General features: G+C 48.9%; 1 protein-coding gene across 1 annotated transcript in view; it reads left to right on the top strand.

Moving 5' to 3' along the window:
• The first annotated feature begins 3,706 nt into the window (after positions 1-3,706).
• Positions 3,707-21,207, top strand: part of LOC124042188 (vesicle-associated membrane protein-associated protein A-like) — a 49,053-nt gene continuing 31,552 nt past the window's right edge. The window contains exon 1 of the mRNA XM_046360591.1: positions 3,707-3,859. Within this exon, the coding sequence (XP_046216547.1) occupies positions 3,802-3,859 (58 nt within the window). The 5' untranslated portion in view covers positions 3,707-3,801. The remainder of the gene's footprint in view (positions 3,860-21,207) is intronic.

Below are 21,207 nucleotides of genomic sequence, written 5' to 3'. Positions count from 1 at the left end.
GGTACCCCCTCTTACTACCATCATATAGGTGGGGTACCCCCTCTTACTACCATCATATAGGTGGGGTACTACCATCATATAGGTGGGGTACCCCCTCTTACTACCATCATATAGGTGGGGTACTACCATCATATAGGTGGGGTACCCCCTCTTACTACCATCGTATAGGTGGGGTACCCCCTCTTACTACCATCATATAGGTGGGGTACCCCCTCTTACTACTATCATATAGGTGGGGTACCCCCCTCTTACTACCATCATATAGGTGGGGTACCCCATCTTACTACCATCGTATAGGTGGGGTACCCCCCTCTTACTACCATCATATAGGTAGTAATTGGTAGTTACAGTCTTGTCCCATCGCTGCAACTCCCGTACTGACTCGGGAGAGGCGGAGGTCGAGAGCCATGCATCCTACAAAACACAACACAGCCAAGCCTCACTGCTTCTTGACACAATGGCCGCTTAATCTGGAAGCACCAATGAGTCAGAGGAAACACTGGGCACCTGGTGACCGTGTGGATTGCGCACAGAACTTGCTAGTGTGCGATGGGACAAGAACATCCTTGCCGGCCAAACTTTGTGCTCCAAACCATGGGTCTCCCGGTCGCGGCCAGCTGCGACAGAGCCTGTACTCTAACCCAGATCTCTAGTGGCACACCTTAGACCACTGCGGCACTCGGGAGGCCCTGTGTGTAGATTGATGAGGAAAAACATTGATTTAATCCATCTTAGAATAAAACTGTAACGTAACAAAATGTGAAATGAACTGCAATTCACAAGGGATAGGCTAATATTGTCACCCATCAGGCTATTCTTAATCTAATATTGTCTTTACATATACTAAATAATACACTAAATAATATGTGTGAAATTTGTTTTGATTTAGAATGGACCCATTATCATGCACCTGTCTCAGAACAGGGGCAGTGGGAAAAAATACATGTCATCTGTGCCCTTAAATAGTGAATGGAGGACACTTTTCCCCCGTGGTTCCTTTTCATGCCAGCCAGGTAGGCTATACTCTTGTTGTAAAGGGAAGCAATGTGCTTAATATTAGTAAAGTTGAGAAATAAATATAGTAGGCCTAACCTATAGAAAACTGACGGGATCCTCCTCTTTTTAATAGAGGCCATCACTCTGGTTTCTCACGCAATTGCACAGCCTATAGAAACGTTGAGCAACATCTGCTCTCATCAAGTGTTTGATTAGATTTTCCATTACATTTGCATTGATGTCAGAGTGATTAGAGGGACTATAGCGTGCTGAGTACCAGGCAGTTAGCCAGTTTGGTAGGCTACTAATGACCATCAGCAGCATCAGAGCTTGGAGAAGACGAACTACCGTGACTAAACGGTCGTCATGTGGAATTTGACTGCCATCATAACTCGAGACCGTCGGTGTGGAGGTAATAAGGCCACCGTGACAGCCCTAGGTTACCCCTCTTACTACCATCATAAAGGTGGGGTGCCCAAACATCCTATGGGAAACGGTGGTGATGTTTATTTTGACAAGTGTCGGATGCTATTTGAGAAACAAGAATAAGCCCAAAACGATATGTGTGATATATCAGTACACTGTAAAATTAAACTCTGTCTGAACCTTGGATGGCAGCAGGAAATACATGTTGTCCTCTCAGTTCTGATTGGATAATGCAGGCCAATTGAATTGGAATTTAGGCTACAGTATATCCTGATTTGACAGTTGTTGACATGTAATTGACCCTGAAGTCTGTGAGCAACTACTGTGACCTAGAGAAATATTTGACCTTTATGCACTTTAATTATTTTTTAGTAAACACTTACTACACACACACACACACGCACACTTAATCTGAGTTAAAAATTCCCTGTTTTAGGTCAGTTAGGATCACCACTTTATTTTAAGAATGTGAAATGTCAGAAAATTAGTAGAGAGAATTATTTATTTCAGCTTTTATGTCTTTCATCACATTCTCAGTGGGTCAGAAGTTAACATACACTCAATTAGTATTTGGTAGCATTGCCTTTAAATTGTTTAACTTGGGTCAAATGTTTATGGAAGCCTTCCACAATAAGTTGAGTGAATTTTGGCCCATTACTCCTGACAGAGCTGGTATAACTGAGTCAGGTTTGTAGGCCTCCTTCCTCGCACACACCTTTTCAGTTCTGCCCTCAGATTTTCTATGGGATTGAGGTCAGTTCTTTGTGATGGCCACTCCAATACCTTGACTTTGTTGTCCTCATGCCACTTTGCCACAACTTTGGAAGTATGCTTGGGGTTATTGTCCATTTGGAAGACCCATTTGCGACCTGACTGACGTCTTGAGATGTTGCTTCCATATATCCACAGAATTTTCCATCCTCGTGATGCCATCTATTTTGTGAGTTGCACCAGTCCCTCCTGCAGCAAAGCACCCCCATAACATGATGCTGCCACCCCCGTTCTTCACGATTGGGATGGTGTTCTTCGGCTTGCAAGCATCCCCCTTTTTCCTCCAAACATAACAATGGTCATTATGACCAAACAGTTCTATTTTTGTTTCATCAGACCAGAGGACATTTCTCCAAAAAGTACAATCTTTGTCCCCATGTGCAGTTGCAAACCGTAGTCTGGATTTTTTTATGGCGGTTTTGGAGCAGTGGCTTGGCTTCTTCCTTGCTGAGCGGCCTTTCAGGTTGTGTTGATATAGGACTCGTTTTACTTTGGATATAGATACTCTTGCACCAGTTTCCTCCAGCATCTTCACAAGGTCCTTTGCTGTTGTTCTGGGATTGATTTGCACTTTTCACACCAAAGTACGTTCATCTCTAGGAGACAGAATGCGTCTCCTTCCTGAGCGGTATGACGGCTGCATGGTCCCATGGTGTTTATACTTGCGTAATTTTGTTTGTAGAGATGAATGTTTTATCTTCAGGCGTTTGGAAATTGCTCCCAAGGATGAAGCAGACTTGTGGAGGTCTGCAAAAACAAAATCTGAGGTCTTGGCTGATTCATTTTGATTTTCCAATGATGTCAAGCAAAGAGGCGCTAAGTTTGAAGGTAGGCCTTGAAGTACATCCACAGGTACACCTCCAATTTCCTCAAATGATGTCAATTAGCCTATTAGAAGCTTCTAAAACCATGACATCATTTTCTGGAATTTTCTAAGCTGTTTAAAGGCACAGTCAACTTAGTGTATGTAAACTTCTGACCCACTGGAATTGTGATACAGTGAATTATAAGTTAAATAATCTGTAAACAATTGTTGGAAAAATGACTTGTGTCATGCACAAAGTAGATGTCCTAACCGACTATCCAACACTATAGTTTGTTAACAAGAAATGTGTGGAGTGGTTACAAAGTTTTAATGACTCCAACCAAAGTGTATGTAAACTTCCGACTTCAACTGTATATATATTACACTCAGTGGTCAGATTTATTAGGTACACCAGCCCGTTCACAAAAATATCATATATACGGTGTGTACAGACAACATGCGCAGTAGAGTAGAAAATATGTCTACAGCAGTATTTACATAGGATGAAGAGCCATGATTAGAATACAGTATGAAATAGCTGAACAGCTGAAATAGCTCTATCAACAAAATACCCAATAGCTGAAGTGGCGTTAAGTGGAATCGCTCAAATAATAAATAGCTAAGTAACTTTATCAAATAAACTACAACAGGATTAGTTTCTAATATAGACACACCACGTGAACGCGGACTAGAATCGCGCGTTCAAATATTTGCTCCCGTGGCGTGTGCACGTTCAGTCAGCGACTGACTCGGTCAATAGTATTTCCATCTGTCAGTGACTTCCTGACAACTGTAGCTAAAATATGTCAAAGTTAGAGCAGATCCTTGTTCTCGATCCTCCGTCTGACCTCCGATTTAAAGGTAAGTGGATTTAATACCGCTTAAACAAGCCATGGATTTCTCTCGGGGATGATTTCACACACCCTGGTGTGGTTAGTTTCTAATGTTAAATGGCCAACCCGCCATTTTGGTTTTTGTTTTGGGAGAAAAAGGAGACTTAGTTACCACAGCCGTAAAGTCAAAAATTGTCTATCGTAAAAGTTCATTTAAAAACAACAAAAACAAAAATGTTCAGTTTGCTCTTAATTTTTAAGGTTAGGCATACGGTTAGGAGATGTGGTTAAGGTTATATTTTAAGGAGATACATTGTATCTGTGTTTTATGACTGTGGTAACTAGTGGCGGTGGCGACGGGCCGCTGTGTGAATCACTGTACTGTAGTGACGTGGTCAACCGGTGCGGATCTTGGTTTTGCTTCTGATTTTTATATTAAAAACTTTTTTTAAACATTTTTTTTACCAGTTCCCTGAGACAAAATATCCAGATAATAAATACCTAGGGTGTCTAACTAACGTTAGCGAGTTGGAAACGAGTCCTGGCGGCATTGAAATGAGCTATTATTAGTTAGTTATTTTAACCAAGAACTACCATCCAAGGACAGAGGATAGCGTTAGTAAATGTGTCCTGCCTGTCAAACAGTCATTAACTAGGCAAGTTAACGTTAGCTGATATAGTTATATTATAGTTATATTAACTATCCGTCAAAAACTTGGTAAAAAAAAAAGCTGGCTACGTTTTCAGGCTCTCCTGTAACGTTAGCTGTTCTGCATATAATTAGTTATTAAAATACTAGGAACTCTGGTTAGACCTGATAAACCTGATATACAGAACAAAAAAAAATTTTTTTTCAGAAAACATTATTGTGAAATGATGAACTAACACAATGTTAACTATTGTGAAATAGCTTTAACTGCATTATTACAAATCGAAAAGCCTCAACAGTTTGCTTTTGGGGGGGGGGCTTATTGTATTTCACCCCCCCCCCCAAAAAAATAAAAAATATGAATTTAATGTCATTACTATTATAATTTGTTAGTAAATCATGGGGTTATAATCGCTTTCTCTTTCTCCCCTCGGACTACAACTTTCTGGCCAATGTTCGCTACCTAGCAACCGGGCTCGAGACTAACCTTTTTTCTTTTTTCCATTACCATCCTAGAATCATCCACTAGTGCAATTTTTAAAATCTTCCCAAGCTGAAGATGTACCATCCATTTATTAAAATACACTTTACAAAAATATAAACGCAACATACAACATTTTCCAAAGATTTTACTGAGTTTACAGTTCATATAAGGAAAAGAGTAATTTGGAATAGGGTTTGGCTGTGGTCTATGGATTTCACATGACAGGGAATACAGATACCGTTTTTTAGTTTTTTAAGGTAGGGGCGTGCATCAGAAAACCAGTCAGTATCTGGTGTGACCACCATTTGCCTCATGCAGTGCAACATATTCACATGCAGTTGATTGTGGCCTGCAGAGAGTTGTTCAACTCCTCTTCAATGGCGGTGTGACATTGCTGGATATTGGCAAGCATTGGAACACGCTGTCCATCCAGAGCATACCAAACATGCTCAATGGGACCAGTGTGAAAAATGTATGCACTCACAGACTACTGAAAGTCCCTCTGCATAAGAGCGCTTGCTTAATTACTAAAATGTAAGTGTCTGGTGAGTATGCAGGTCCTGAAAGAACTGGGACATTTTCGTCTTCCAGGAATCGTGTACAGATCCTTGCAACATGTGGCCGTGCATTATCATGCAGAAACGTGAGGTGAGGGCGACGGATGAATGGCGTGGTTACATGTGGTCCTCTGTTGTGAGACCGATTGGCCATGCTGCCAAATTCTCTAAAACGACATTGAAGGTGGCTTATGGTAGAGAAATTAACATTCAATTCTTTAGCAACAGCTCTGGTGGACATTCCTGCAGTCAGCATGACAATTGCACGCTCCCTCAACTTGAGACATCCGTGGCATTGTGACAACTGCACATTTTAGTGACCTTTTATTGTCCCCAGCATAAGGTGCACCTGTGTAATAATCATACTGTTTAATCATATTGATATGTCACACCTGTCAGGTGGATGGATTATCTTGGCAAAGGAGAAATGCTCACTAACAGGGATGTAAAACAAATTTGTGCACCCAATTTCAGAGAAATAAGCTTTTTGTGCATACAGAACATTTCTGGAATATTTTATTTCAGCTCATGAAACATGAGACCAACACTTTACATGTTGCGTTTATATTGTTGTTCTGTATGTGTGTGTATATAATGAGAAATGCCATGGTGGCTGTGGTGCAATTTTAAAGGTAGCCCAAAAACCTGCAACCCATGGCCAATACATTTTCACCAGCAACATCAGTATTTTATAAAAGTTACCCAATTGGTTGGAAATCCATGGACATGGCAATAACCCTGCTGTATATGCTGGTTTAGGTAGTAAAGAGTTGTCATGACGATGGGGCTAGAATGCACCTGCTTCACGTTCGTTAGCTGTGTAGCTAGATAGCCAAGATGGCTATGTTTTGGGGGAAATTGACTGGCTTGCTAACCAAAGATAAATGATTGAATGGAAACAGTTAGTTAGTTGGAATTCCAGAGTCCACGATCATCTCACCGACTGTTGTGCAATACTCTCGAGTACTGTGCTCGGAGGACACTCCTTTATGACCTACTTAGTTAAATAGCTATTCCTTGGGGAGGAAGTTAGTCACTGCTGAGCTAAACATGTTTCTTGTCAGGCAGGGCTGGGTGTTCCACCTGGCTACATAATTGTGTTTAGAAGTGAAACTGAATCAAGACGTGTCAACTGCTGAAATGCATTGATTGTCTTTACATTAGTTGTTGGTGCTAGCTAGCTAGCTAAAGGAGTGACTACTTGCTCTTTGGCTCCAATGCTGGTGATGTTGACAGTGTCACATCACGGTTGGTTGACAGAAGTTTCCCATGTCTACCCCCATGTCAGGTGCAGACATTTTTTTTTTTTTTTTTTAGAAGTTCAGATGGGATCGACGTTCTAAAAACAACATTCAGTCGCAGAAAGATAAATGGTGTTGCCAAATTAAACTCTTATTGGTGGCCAACACATCAACAGCTGTATTAGGGGACCTGTCACAGGCACAGCTATGTAATTGTAGAGGAAATATTAGGTACATTTCATTAAAGTGGACACATCGCTCTTTGTTATCAACCCTCAAAATAATATCTATCTATGGGTTGTAAAGACTGATTGCTGAAGAGAGGATAGCCCGGTCGGGACATGGATGGATGAGGATAGCCCGGTCGGGACATGGATGGATGAGGATAGCCCGGTCGGGACATGGATGGATGAGGATAGCCCGGTCGGGACATGGATGGATGACATGGATGGATGAGGATAGCCCGGGACATGGATGGATGAGGATAGCCCGGGACATGGATGGATGAGGATAGCCCGGTCGGGACATGGATGGATGAGGACATGGATGGATGAGGATAGCCCGGTCGGGACATGGATGGATGAGGATAGCCCGGTCGGGACATGGATGGATGAGGATAGCCCGGTCGGGACATGGATGGATGAGGATAGCCCGGTCGGGACATGGATGGATGAGGATAGCCCGGTCGGGGCATGGATGGATGAGGATAGCCCGGTCGGGACATGGATGGATGAGGATAGCCCGGTCGGGACATGGATGGATGAGGATAGCCATGGATGGATGATGGATGGATGAGGATAGCCCGGTCGGGGCATGGATGGATGAGGATAGGCCGGTCGGGGCATGGATGGATGAGGATAGCCCGGTCGGGGCATGGATGGATGAGGATAGCCCGGTCGGGGCATGGAAGGCTGATGGATGAGGAGAGCCTGGTCGGGACATGGAAGGCTGATGGATGAGGAGAGGATGAGACTATGTGCCTCCCTAAAAGGTCTAAATAAACATTTTTACAAGCAACGGAAAACCTTCCTGTTGGGATCCTCTAATGTATTGAGCTGTTGTAGAGTTGCGTGGCTTGCAGTAATTAGTGATTTGAAGGTGCTGAATAGACGTTTCTGTTTTTCTGTTTTTTTTTTAAAACATGTTTATTCAGATTTTTTTTCTTTTTCTAAGTATATACCGGCCTTAACTGGAGCAAAGAAAGATGGTTGGTCAGCACAACTCCATATTTGGTGTGTAACAAACTTATTTTGACATGAACTAAAACAAAAATCCATATTGTGATAAGTTAGACATTATTTTGTGGAGTTGCACAATTACTCTCCATTATCTTCGTTTTGTTGTTTTTAAAAACATATCAAAGAAATTGTCACACACTAATTATTTTAATCTGTGTAGAGTGCTGACATCTACTCCTCGTAATGCATCAATAGTGGCACAAGGCTGGCCATGCCCTGCCTCTGGTCCAGAGCCTTAGTACACCTTCCTGTACAACATTAATGGAGAAGAAAGGAGTACTAAGGCCCTGGACCAGAGCTAGTAGCCATGCCCTGCCTGTGGTCCAGAGCCTTAGTACGCCTTCCTGTACAACATTAATGGAGAAGAAAGGCCCTGGAGTACTAAGGCCCTGGACAACATTAATGGAGATGAGAGCTAGGCCCTAGCCATGCCCTGCCTGCCTGTGTCCAGGGCCTTAGTACGCCTTCCTGTACAACATTAATGGAGAAGAAAGGAGTACTAAGGCCCTGGACCAGAGCTAGTAGCCATGCCCTGCCTGTGGTCCAGGGCCTTAGTACGCCTTCCTGTACAACATTAATGGAGAAGAAAGGAGTACTAAGGCCCTGGACCAGAGCTAGTAGCCATGCCCTGCCTGTGGTCCAGGGCCTTAGTACGCCTTCCTGTACAACATTAATGGAGAAGAAAGGAGTACTAAGGCCCTGGACCAGAGCTAGTAGCCATGCCCTGCCTGTGGTCCAGGGCCTTAGTACGCCTTCCTGTACAACATTAATGGAGATGAAAGGAGTACTAAGGCCCTGGACCAGAGCTAGTAGCCATGCCCTGCCTGGAGATGAAAGGAGTGGTGGACCAGGGCCTTGCCTGTGGTCCAGGGCCTTCCTGTACAACATTAATGGAGATGAAAGGAGTACTAAGGCCCTGGACCAGAGCTAGTAGCCATGCCCCTGCCTGGAGATGAAAGGTCCAGGGCCTTAGTACGCCTTCCTGTACAACATTAATGGAGATGAAAGGAGTACTAAGGCCCTGGACCAGAGCTAGTAGCCATGCCCTGTGCCTTAGTACTGCCTGGAGATGAAAGTCCAGGGCCTTAGCCATGCCCTGCCTGTGGTCCAGGGCTTCCTGTACAACATTAATGGAGAAGAAAGGAGTACTAAGGCCCTGGACTAGAGCCAGGGCCATGCCCTGCCTGGACCAGGGCCTTAGTACGCCTTCCTGTATAACATTAATGGAGATGAAAGGAGTACTAAGGCCCTGGACCAGAGCTAGTAGCCATGCCCTGCCTGTGGTCCAGGGCCTTAGTGAAAGGAGTACTAAGGCCCTGGACCAGAGCCTTCCTGTACAACATTAATGGAGATGAAAGGAGTACTAAGGCCCTGGACCAGAGCTAGTAGCCATGCCCTGCCTGTGGTCCAGGGCCTTAGTACAACATTAATGGAGATGAAAGGAGTACCTGGACCAGAGCTCCTGTACAACATTAATGGAGATGAAAGGAGTACTAAGGCCCTGGACCAGAGCTAGTAGCCATGCCCCTGGCTGATAGTCATTTAGAAAATATTCACAGCCCTTGCCTTTTTCATATTTGGTTGTGTTACAGCCTGAACTCAAAATGTATTAAATTGTGATTTGTTTGGACATTGGCCTACCCACAATTACTACATCATGTCAAAGTGGAATTATCTTTTTAGATATGTGTTTGTTTTACCTTTATTTAACCAGGCAAGTCAGTTAAGAACAAATTCTTATTTTCAATGACGGCCTGGGAACAGTGGGTTAACTGCCTGTTCAGGGGCAGAACGACAGATTTGTACCTTGTCAGCTCGGGGGTTTGAACTTGCAACCTTCCTGTTACCAGTCCAACGCTCTAACCACTAGGCTACCCTGCTGCCCCATGTATACAAATGAATTAAAAATAAAAGCTGAGATGTCTTCAGTCAAGTATTCAACCCCCCTTTTTTTTATGGCCTACATAAGTTCAGGAGTAAACATGTGGGTGACAGAAGTTGCATGGACTCACTTTGTCTTAGTGATCGTTGAACGACTGCCTCATGTGTCGCCCCACGCATAAAATATGCAGAGCAGTGAATTTCAAATACATTTACATTTAAGTCATTTAGCAGACGCTCTTATCCAGAAAATACAGTCTCGACCACAGACCAGGGAAGTTTTCCAATTCCTCGCTAATAAGGGGTAGGAAAATATGAGCAGACATTGAATATCCCTTTTGAGCGTGAAGTTACCAGTTGGATGGTGTATCAATTTAGACGCATGCTTACGGTGTGATGATGATTATAGTGATTCACTTTTCACAAGACGATAAGTGGCACTTGTCACTTTGGCTCGGAGGGACAACAGCGGGTGAACTCGTGATGTTCAGGGTGCCTAAAGGCCTTTTAACTTTCCTTGCTGACTTACAGTTGGACACTTTGTTTGTGGTCATCTGCAAACTAGTGTGGCATGGTATAGCATGATGCCAACATTTTTAGAGTAATGTAGTACAGTTTTATGACACTACTGACCTTTTACAGCCCTGCTGATCTACAGAACCTTCTGGCTCCTGTTTTTATAAATTCAGTTGAATTGAAGCAACAGCCACTGGTATCTTTATTTTATATGACCTGGTCTAATAATATCCACTTTCATATCAGCTACAGGGTTCTGATGTATGTTATCCCAAGTGCATTTCCTCAGCTTGTCTCGGAGCGGAACATGTAATCATGGGTTGAATCACTTTCACGTAGCCCTAGCTGCGTCTCGCGATCACGTAGCCCTAGCTGCGTCTCGCGATCACGTAGCCCTAGCTGCGTCTCGCGATCACGTAGCCCTAGCTGCGTCTCGCGATCACGTAGCCCTAGCTGCGTCTCGCGATCACGTAGCCCTAGCTGCGTCTCGCGATCACGTAGCCCTAGCTGCGTCTCGCGATCACGTAGCCCTAGCTGCGTCTCGCGATCACGTAGCCCTAGCTGCGTCTCGCGATCACGTAGCCCTAGCTGCGTCTCGCGATCACGTAGCCCTAGCTGCGTCTCGCGATCACGTAGCCCTAGCTGCGTCTCGCGATCACGTAGCCCTAGCTGCGTCTCGCGATCACGTAGCCCTAGCTGCGTCTCGCGATCACGTAGCCCTAGCTGCGTCTCGCGATCACGTAGCCCTAGCTGCGTCTCGCGATCACGTAGCCCTAGCTGCGTCTCGCGATCACGTAGCCCTAGCTGCGTCTCGCGATCACGTAGCCCTAGCTGCGTCTCGCGATCACGTAGCCCTAGCTGCGTCTCGCGATCACGTAGCCCTAGCTGCGTCTCGCGATCACGTAGCCCTAGCTGCGTCTCGCGATCACGTAGCCCTAGCTGCGTCTCGCGATCACGTAGCCCTAGCTGCGTCTCGCGATCACGTAGCCCTAGCTGCGTCTCGCGATCACGTAGCCCTAGCTGCGTCTCGCGATCACGTAGCCCTAGCTGCGTCTCGCGATCACGTAGCCCTAGCTGCGTCTCGCGATCACGTAGCCCTAGCTGCGTCTCGCGATCACGTAGCCCTAGCTGCGTCTCGCGATCACGTAGCCCTAGCTGCGTCTCGCGATCACGTAGCCCTAGCTGCGTCTCGCGATCACGTAGCCCTAGCTGCGTCTCGCGATCACGTAGCCCTAGCTGCGTCTCGCGATCACGTAGCCCTAGCTGCGTCTCGCGATCACGTAGCCCTAGCTGCGTCTCGCGATCACGTAGCCCTAGCTGCGTCTCGCGATCACGTAGCCCTAGCTGCGTCTCGCGATCACGTAGCCCTAGCTGCGTCTCGCGATCACGTAGCCCTAGCTGCGTCTCGCGATCACGTAGCCCTAGCTGCGTCTCGCGATCACGTAGCCCTAGCTGCGTCTCGCACCGTGCGATCACGTAGCCCTAGCTGCGTCTCGCACCGTGCGGTCACGTAAACCTAGCTGCGTCTCGCGGTCACGTAGCCCTAGCTGCGTCTCGCGGTCACGTAGCCCTAGCTGCGTCTCGCGGTCACGTAGCCCTAGCTGCGTCTCGCGGTCACGTAGCCCTAGCTGCGTCTCGCGGTCACGTAGCCCTAGCTGCGTCTCGCGGTCACGTAGCCCTAGCTGCGTCTCGCGGTCACGTAGCCCTAGCTGCGTCTCGCGGTCACGTAGCCCTAGCTGCGTCTCGCGGTCACGTAGCCCTAGCTGCGTCTCGCGGTCACGTAGCCCTAGCTGCGTCTCGCGGTCACGTAGCCCTAGCTGCGTCTGATCAAAGCTAATCACTATCAAAGCGTTATCCCAGGGTGTTTTTGGACATAAAGGACTGTAACATCCCCAGAAGCTCAGTGATTTATGACTATTCCAACTCATCAATACAGAGGCATATATGAACACATCCCAATGTAATCAAGGTTTTGAAATTATTCATTAAAAAAAAAAATGCAAATCTAGTATAGTTATATGCCCCCATCAACATCAATGGGGCTGTAGTGGAGCAGGTTGAGAGCTTCAAGTTCTTCGGTGTCCAAGTTACTGAAGATTTGTCCAAACTAGTGGTCGACCGATTTTGATTTTTCAACACCGATACCGATTTTATTGGAGGACCAAAAAAAGCCGATTGTGACATTTTTTTTCGTGTTTGTTTGTTTGTTTTTATTTATTTGTAATAATTACAACAATACTGATTGGACACTTATTTTAACTTAATATAATACATAAATAAAATCTATTTAGTCTCAAATAAATAATGAACGATGCTCGATTTGGTTTAAAAAATGTAAAAACAGTGTTGGAGAAGAAAGTATAAGTGCAATATGTGCCATGTAAGAAAAGCTAACTTTTTTTTAAATTTCAGAATTTATGAAAGCTCATTCTTCAATATTCCCAGTTCTTCATTATTCCCAGTTAAAGAAGTTTTAGGTTGTAGTTGTTATTATAGGAATTATGAGGTGTTGACTATTTCTCTCTGTACCATTTGTAGTTCATATACCTTTGACTATTGGCTGTTCTAATAGACACTATAGTATTGCCAGCCTAATCTCAGGAGTTGATAGGCTTGAGGTCATAAACAGCGCTGTGCAACCGGCATTGGGAGGAGCTGCTGCTGGCAAACTGAGTACTGTTTGAATGAATGCTTACGAGGCTGCTGCTGCCTACCACCGCTCAGTCAGACTGCTCTATCAAATCATATACTTCATTTTAATATAATAAACTCATTGGTCATTAATATGGTCAAATCTGGGAAACTATAATTTCAAAAACAAAATGTTTATTTCAGTGAAATACGGATCTGTTCCTTATTTTATCTAACGGCATCCATAAGTCTAAATATTACTGTTACATTGCACAACCTTCAATGTTATGTCATAATTATGAACAATTCAGGCAAATTAGTCCTGGATCTGCGTGCAATGAATGCTAGAGAAGTGACACATTCCCTAGTTAACATTCCCCGCTAACATGAATTTCTTTTAACTAAGTATTCACGTTTAAAAAAATATATACTTCTGTGTATTGATTTTAAGAAAGGCGTTGATGATTATGTTTAGGTTCATTCGTGCAACCGATGCGCTTTTGTTAAATCATCACCCGTCTGGCGAAGTAGGCTGTGATTCGATGATAAATTAACAGGCACCGCATTGATTATATGCAACGCAGGACAAGCTAGATAAACTAGTAATATCATCAACCATGTGTAGTTAACTAGTGATTATGTCAGGTAGCTAGCAACTTACCTTGGCCCGCGTAAGAGGTGGTAAGCCTGCCACGCAATTTCTTCGTGGAATGCAATGTAATCGACCATAATCGGCATCCAAAAATCTGATTACCGATTTTGTTATGAGAACTTGAAATCGTCCCTAATTAATCAGTTAACCTCTAGTCCAAACACACCAACACAGTCGTGAAGAGGGTCTTTTCAGCCTCCTTGAGTTATCGTTAACTCCTCTTCCCCCTCAGGAGGCTGAAAAGATCCTCAAGATGTTCTAACTAGGTACCCAGGAACATTCAATGTCATTTTGGTAAGAAACTCCAGTGTAGATTTGGTCTTGTGTTTCAGGTTATTGTCCTGCTGAAAGCTGAATTTGTCTCCCAGTGTCTGTTGGATAGCAGACTGAACCAGGTTTTCCTCTAGGATTTTGCCTGTACTTAACTATCTTCTGTTTATTTGGCATAAAAACCTCTAGTCCTTGCCGATGACAAACATACCCATAACATGATGCAGTCACCATCATGCTTGAAAATATGATGAAATGGTACTCGGTGATGTTGGATTTGCCTCAAACACAACGCTTTGAATTCAGGACAAAAAATGAATTTTAAAAAATACAGTATTAGACAATTCCACAAATACCATTTTAAGAAGGCACACCTGTTAATTAAAATGCATTCCTGTTGACTACCTCATGAAGCTGGTTGAGAGAATGCCATCAAGGTGGCTACTTTGAAGAATCTAACATCTATTTAGATTTTTTTGGTGTCTTCACTGTTATTCTACAATGTAGAAAATAGTAAAAATAAAGAAAACCCCTGGAATGATTAGGTGTCAACTTTTGACTGGTAGAGTGTGTGTGTGTGTGTGTGTGTGTGTGTGTGTGTGTGTGTGTGTGTGTGTGTGTGTGTGTGTGTGTGTGTGTGTGTGTGTGTGTGTGTGTGTGTGTGTGTGTGTGTGTGTGTGTGTGTGTGTGTGTGTGTTGTGTGTGATTTTATACCCCTTTTTCTCCCAAATTTCATGATTGGTAGTTAGTCTTGTCTCATCGCTGCCACTCCCGTACGGACTCGGGAGAGGTGAAGGTTGAGAGCCGTGCGTCCTCTGAAACACGACCCTGCCAAGCCGCACCAATGTGTCAGAGGAAACACCTGGCGCCCATGTCAGCTAGCATGCACCCGGCACACCACAAGGAGTCACTAGAGTGCGATGTGAAAAGGACATCCCGGGCCAGCCTAACTCGGACAACGCTGGGTCAATTGTGCGTCGCCTCATGGTATCCTGGTCGTGGCCGGATGCGACACAGGATCAAACTCGGCTCTGTAGTGACGCCTCATGGTCTCCTGGTCGTGGCCGGCTGCGACACAGGATGGAACTCGGCTCTGTAGTGACGCCTCATGGTCTCCTGGTCGTGGCCGGCTGCGACACAGGATGGAACTCGGCTCTGTAGTGACGCCTCATGGTCTCCTGGTCGTGGCCGGCTGCGACACAGGATGGAACTCGGCTCTGTAGTGACGCCTCATGGTCTCCTGGTCGTGGCCGGCTGCGACACAGGATGGAACTCGGCTCTGTAGCGACGCCTCATGGTCTCCTGGTCGTGGCCGGCTGCGACACAGGATGGAACTCGGCTCTGTAGCGACGCCTCATGGTCTCCTGGTCGTGGCCGGCTGCGACACAGGATGGAACTCGGCTCTGTAACGACGCCTCATGGTCTCCTGGTCGTGGCCGGCTGCGACACAGGATGGAACTCGGCTCTGTAGCGACGCCTCATGGTCTCCTGGTCGTGGCCGGCTGCGACACAGGATGGAACTCGGCTCTGTAGCGACGCCTCATGGTCTCCTGGTCGTGGCCGGCTGCGACACAGGATGGAACTCGGCTCTGTAGTGACGCCTCATGGTCTCCTGGTCGTGGCCGGCTGCGACACAGGATGGAACTCGGCTCTGTAGTGACGCCTCATGGTCTCCTGGTCGTGGCCGGCTGAGACACAGGATGGAACTCGGCTCTGTAGGGACGCCTCATGGTCTCCTGGTCGTGGCCGGCTGCGACACAGGATGGAACTCGGCTCTGTAGTGACGCCTCATGGTCTCCTGGTCGTGGCCGGCTGCGACACAGGATGGAACTCTGCTCTGTAGCGACGCCTCATGGTCTCCTGGTCGTGGCCGGCTGCGACACAGGATGGAACTCTGCTCTGTAGCGACGCCTCATGGTCTCCTGGTCGTGGCCGGCTGCGACACAGGATGGAACTCGGCTCTGTAGCGACGCCTCATGGTCTCCTGGTCGTGGCCGGCTGCGACACAGGATGGAACTCGGCTCTGTAGTGACGCCTCATGGTCTCCTGGTCGTGGCCGGCTGCGACACAGGATGGAACTCGGCTCTGTAGTGACGCCTCATGGTCTCCTGGTCGTGGCCGGCTGCGACACAGGATGGAACTCAGCTCTGTAACGACGCCTCATGGTCTCCTGGTCGTGGCCGGCTGCGACACAGGATGGAACTCTGCTCTGTAGTGACGCCTCATGGTCTCCTGGTCGTGGCCGGCTGCGACACAGGATGGAACTCGGCTCTGTAGCGACGCCTCATGGTCTCCTGGTCGTGGCCGGCTGCGACACAGGATGGAACTCTGCTCTGTAGAGACGCCTCATGGTCTCCTGGTCGTGGCCGGCTGCGACACAGGATGGAAATCGGCTCTGTAACGACGCCTCATGGTCTCCTGGTCGTGGCCGGCTGCGACACAGGATGGAACTCGGCTCTGTAGTGACGCCTCATGGTCTCCTGGTCGGGGCCGGCTGAGACACAGGATGGAACTCGGCTCTGTAGGGACGCCTCATGGTCTCCTGGTCGTGGCCGGCTGCGACACAGGATGGAACTCGGCTCTGTAGCGACGCCTCATGGTCTCCTGGTCGTGGCCGGCTGCGACACAGGATGGAACTCTGCTCTGTAGCGACGCCTCATGGTCTCCTGGTCGTGGCCGGCTGCGACACAGGATGGAACTCGGCTCTGTAGCGACGCCTCATGGTCTCCTGGTCGTGGCCGGCTGCGACACAGGATGGAACTCGGCTCTGTAGCGACGCCTCATGGTCTCCTGGTCGTGGCCGGCTGCGACACAGGATGGAACTCGGCTCTGTAGTGACGCCTCATGGTCTCCTGGTCGTGGCCGGCTGCGACACAGGATGGAACTCGGCTCTGTAGTGACGCCTCATGGTCTCCTGGTCGTGGCCGGCTGCGACACAGGATGGAACTCAGCTCTGTAGTGACGCCTCATGGTCTCCTGGTCGTGGCCGGCTGCGACACAGGATGGAACTCTGCTCTGTAGTGACGCCTCATGGTCTCCTGGTCGTGGCCGGCTGCGACACAGGATGGAACTCGGCTCTGTAGTGACGCCTCATGGTCTCCTGGTCGTGGCCGGCTGCGACACAGGATGGAACTCTGCTCTGTAGTGACGCCTCATGGTCTCCTGGTCGTGGCCGGCTGCGACACAGGATGGAACTCGGCTCTGTAGTGACGCCTCATGGTCTCCTGGTCGTGGCCGGCTGCGACACAGGATGGAACTCGGCTCTGTAGTGACGCCTCATGGTCTCCTGGTCGGGCCGGCTGCGACACAGGATGGAACTCGGCTCTGTAGTGACGCCTCATGGTCTCCTGGTCGTGGCCGGCTGCGACACAGGATGGAACTCGGCTCTGTAGCGACGCCTCATGGTCTCCTGGTCGTGGCCGGCTGCGACACAGGATGGAACTCGGCTCTGTAGTGACGCCTCATGGTCTCCTGGTCGTGGCCGGCTGCGACACAGGATGGAACTCGGCTCTGTAGCGACGCCTCATGGTCTCCTGGTCGTGGCCGGCTGCGACACAGGATGGAACTCGGCTCTGTAGCGACGCCTCATGGTCTCCTGGTCGTGGCCGGCTGCGACACAGGATGGAACTGGCTCTGTAGCGACCTCATGGTCTCTGTAGCCGCCTGGTCTCCTGGTGGCCGGCTGCGACACAGGATGGAACTCGGCTCTGTAGCGACGCCTCATGGTCTCCTGGTCGTGGCCGGCTGCGACACAGGATGGAACTCGGCTCTGTAGTGACGCCTCATGGTCTCCTGGTCGTGGCCGGCTGCGAGGATGGAACTCGGCTCTGTAGTGACGCCTCATGGTCTCCTGGTCGTGGCCGGCTGCGACACAGGATGGAACTCGGCTCTGTAGTGACGCCTCATGGTCTCCTGGTCGTGGCCGGCTGCGACACAGGATGGAACTCGGCTCTGTAGTGACGCCTCATGGTCTCCTGGTCGTGGCCGGCTGCGACACAGGATGGAACTCGGCTCTGTAGTGACGCCTCATGGTCTCCTGGTCGTGGCCGGCTGCGACACAGGATGGAACTCGGCTCTGTAGTGACGCCTCATGGTCTCCTGGTCGTGGCCGGCTGCGACACAGGATGGAACTCGGCTCTGTAGCGACGCCTCATGGTCTCCTGGTCGTGGCCGGCTGCGACACAGGATGGAACTCGGCTCTGTAGCGACGCCTCATGGTCTCCTGGTCGTGGCCGGCTGCGACACAGGATGGAACTCGGCTCTGTAGTGACGCCTCATGGTCTCCTGGTCGTGGCCGGCTGCGACACAGGATGGAACTCGGCTCTGTAGTGACGCCTCATGGTCTCCTGGTCGTGGCCGGCTGAGACACAGGATGGAACTCGGCTCTGTAGGGACGCCTCATGGTCTCCTGGTCGTGGCCGGCTGCGACACAGGATGGAACTCGGCTCTGTAGCGACGCCTCATGGTCTCCTGGTCGTGGCCGGCTGCGACACAGGATGGAACTCTGCTCTGTAGCGACGCCTCATGGTCTCCTGGTCGTGGCCGGCTGCGACACAGGATGGAACTCGGCTCTGTAGCGACGCCTCATGGTCTCCTGGTCGTGGCCGGCTGCGACACAGGATGGAACTCGGCTCTGTAGCGACGCCTCATGGTCTCCTGGTCGTGGCCGGCTGCGACACAGGATGGAACTCGGCTCTGTAGTGACGCCTCATGGTCTCCTGGTCGTGGCCGGCTGCGACACAGGATGGAACTCGGCTCTGTAGTGACGCCTCATGGTCTCCTGGTCGTGGCCGGCTGCGACACAGGATGGAACTCGGCTCTGTAGTGACGCCTCATGGTCTCCTGGTCGTGGCCGGCTGCGACACAGGATGGAACTCTGCTCTGTAGCGACGCCTCATGGTCTCCTGGTCGTGGCCGGCTGCGACACAGGATGGAACTCGGCTCTGTAGCGACGCCTCATGGTCTCCTGGTCGTGGCCGGCTGCGACACAGGATGGAACTCGGCTCTGTAGCGACGCCTCATGGTCTCCTGGTCGTGGCCGGCTGCGACACAGGATGGAACTCGGCTCTGTAGCTCCTGGTCGTGGCCGGCTGCGACACAGGATGGAACTCGGCTCTGTAGTGACGTCATGGTCTCCTGGTCGTGGCCGGCTGCGACACAGGATGGAACTCGGCTCTGTAGTGACGCCTCATGGTCTCCTGGTCGTGGCCGGCTGCGACACAGGATGGAACTCGGCTCTGTAGTGACGCCTCATGGTCTCCTGGTCGTGGCCGGCTGCGACACAGGATGGAACTCGGCTCTGTAGTGACGCCTCATGGTCTCCTGGTCGTGGCCGGCTGCGACACAGGATGGAACTCGGCTCTGTAGTGACGCCTCATGGTCTCCTGGTCGTGGCCGGCTGCGACACAGGATGGAACTCTGCTCTGTAGCGACGCCTCATGGTCTCCTGGTCGTGGCCGGCTGCGACACAGGATGGAACTCGGCTCTGTAGCGACGCCTCATGGTCTCCTGGTCGTGGCCGGCTGCGACACAGGATGGAACTCGGCTCTGTAGCGACGCCTCATGGTCTCCTGGTCGTGGCCGGCTGCGACACAGGATGGAACTCGGCTCTGTAGCGACGCCTCATGGTCTCCTGGTCGTGGCCGGCTGCGACACAGGATGGAACTCGGCTCTGTAGTGACGCCTCATGGTCTCCTGGTCGTGGCCGGCTGCGACACAGGATGGAACTCGGCTCTGTAGTGACGCCTCATGGTCTCCTGGTCGTGGCCGGCTGCGACACAGGATGGAACTCGGCTCTGTAGTGACGCCTCATGGTCTCCTGGTCGTGGCCGGCTGCGACACAGGATGGAATTCGGCTCTGTAGTGACGCCTCATGGTCTCCTGGTCGTGGCCGGCTGCGACACAGGATGGAACTCGGCTCTGTAGTGACGCCTCATGGTCTCCTGGTCGTGGCCGGCTGCGACACAGGATGGAACTCGGCTCTGTAGTGACGCCTCATGGTCTCCTGGTCGTGGCCGGCTGCGACACAGGATGGAACTCGGCTCTGTAGTGACGCCTCATGGTCTCCTGGTCGTGGCCGGCTGCGACACAGGATGGAACTCGGCTCTGTAGTGACGCCTCATGGTCTCCTGGTCGTGGCCGGCTGCGACACAGGATGGAACTCTGCTCTGTAGTGACGCCTCATGGTCTCCTGGTCGTGGCCGGCTGCGACACAGGATGGAACTCGGCTCTGTAGTGACGCCTCAAGGCGGAGGCCCAAAACACAAAAAGTGCTTTATTTGCCACATTGTTTTGTGATGTTAGACTGAACAGGGATATTAACACAACAGGTAAAGGATATTAGACTGAACAGGGATATTAACACAACAGCTAAAGGATATTAGACTGAACAGGGATATTAACACAACAGGTAAAGGATATTAGACTGAACAGGGATATTAACACAACAGGTAAAGTGAAGGATCCCATGTTTCAAAAAATACAATATCCCAGAAATTGTCCATACGCACAAGAAAAGCTTATTTCTCTCCAATGTTGTGCACAGATTTGTTTACATCCCTGTTAGTGAGCATCTCTCCTTTGCCAAGATAATCAGCTGTGTGGAATTGTGTTAGTTTTTGTAAATGTCTGTTTTTTTTTATTTTTTTTTTTTTAAACTTCAATGTCTTGATCCCTTGGTCTGGATAAGAGCGTCTGCTAAATGACTTAAATGTAATGTAAATGTCTGGAACAGTGTTCTTTTAAAGCCAGGTCACGGCAAAAACCTACCATAACACCTCTCAGCAGTGAAACCAAGTACACAACAACAACGTCAGTTCATCTCCTAACGGGCTAACTAGCTACTAATTGGTGTGATTGAGTTATGGCTGACTTTGATGACCTTGCCTCCAGCTGTTTTGGCGACCATGACAGAAAATAACTGTACCTAGCCATCAAATCTGGACCATGTTAAGACTATGCTGACTGTAATTAAGGTCCTAATTTAAGGCCAGCAGACCAGTTGTCACAAGATGGAGAGCAGCTGTAGGCTAAGCTTCCCATATGGCACCCTATTCCCTATGTAGTGCACTACTTTAGACCAGAGCCCTATAGAACCCTCTATCCTATATAGTGCACTACTTTAGACCAGAGCCCTATGGAACCCTGTTCCCTATATAGTACACTGCTATAGACCAGAGCCCTATAGAACCCTCTATCCTATATAGTGCACTACTTTAGACCAGAGCCCTATGGAACCCTATTCCCTACATAGTGCAC

This window comes from Oncorhynchus gorbuscha, linkage group LG08 (assembly GCF_021184085.1).
Source record: "Oncorhynchus gorbuscha isolate QuinsamMale2020 ecotype Even-year linkage group LG08, OgorEven_v1.0, whole genome shotgun sequence".
In the NCBI taxonomy this organism is placed as follows: Eukaryota; Metazoa; Chordata; class Actinopteri; order Salmoniformes; family Salmonidae; genus Oncorhynchus; species Oncorhynchus gorbuscha.
Note: the sequence above shows the minus strand (reverse complement) of the source record. Positions and strands in the feature narration are given on the sequence as shown.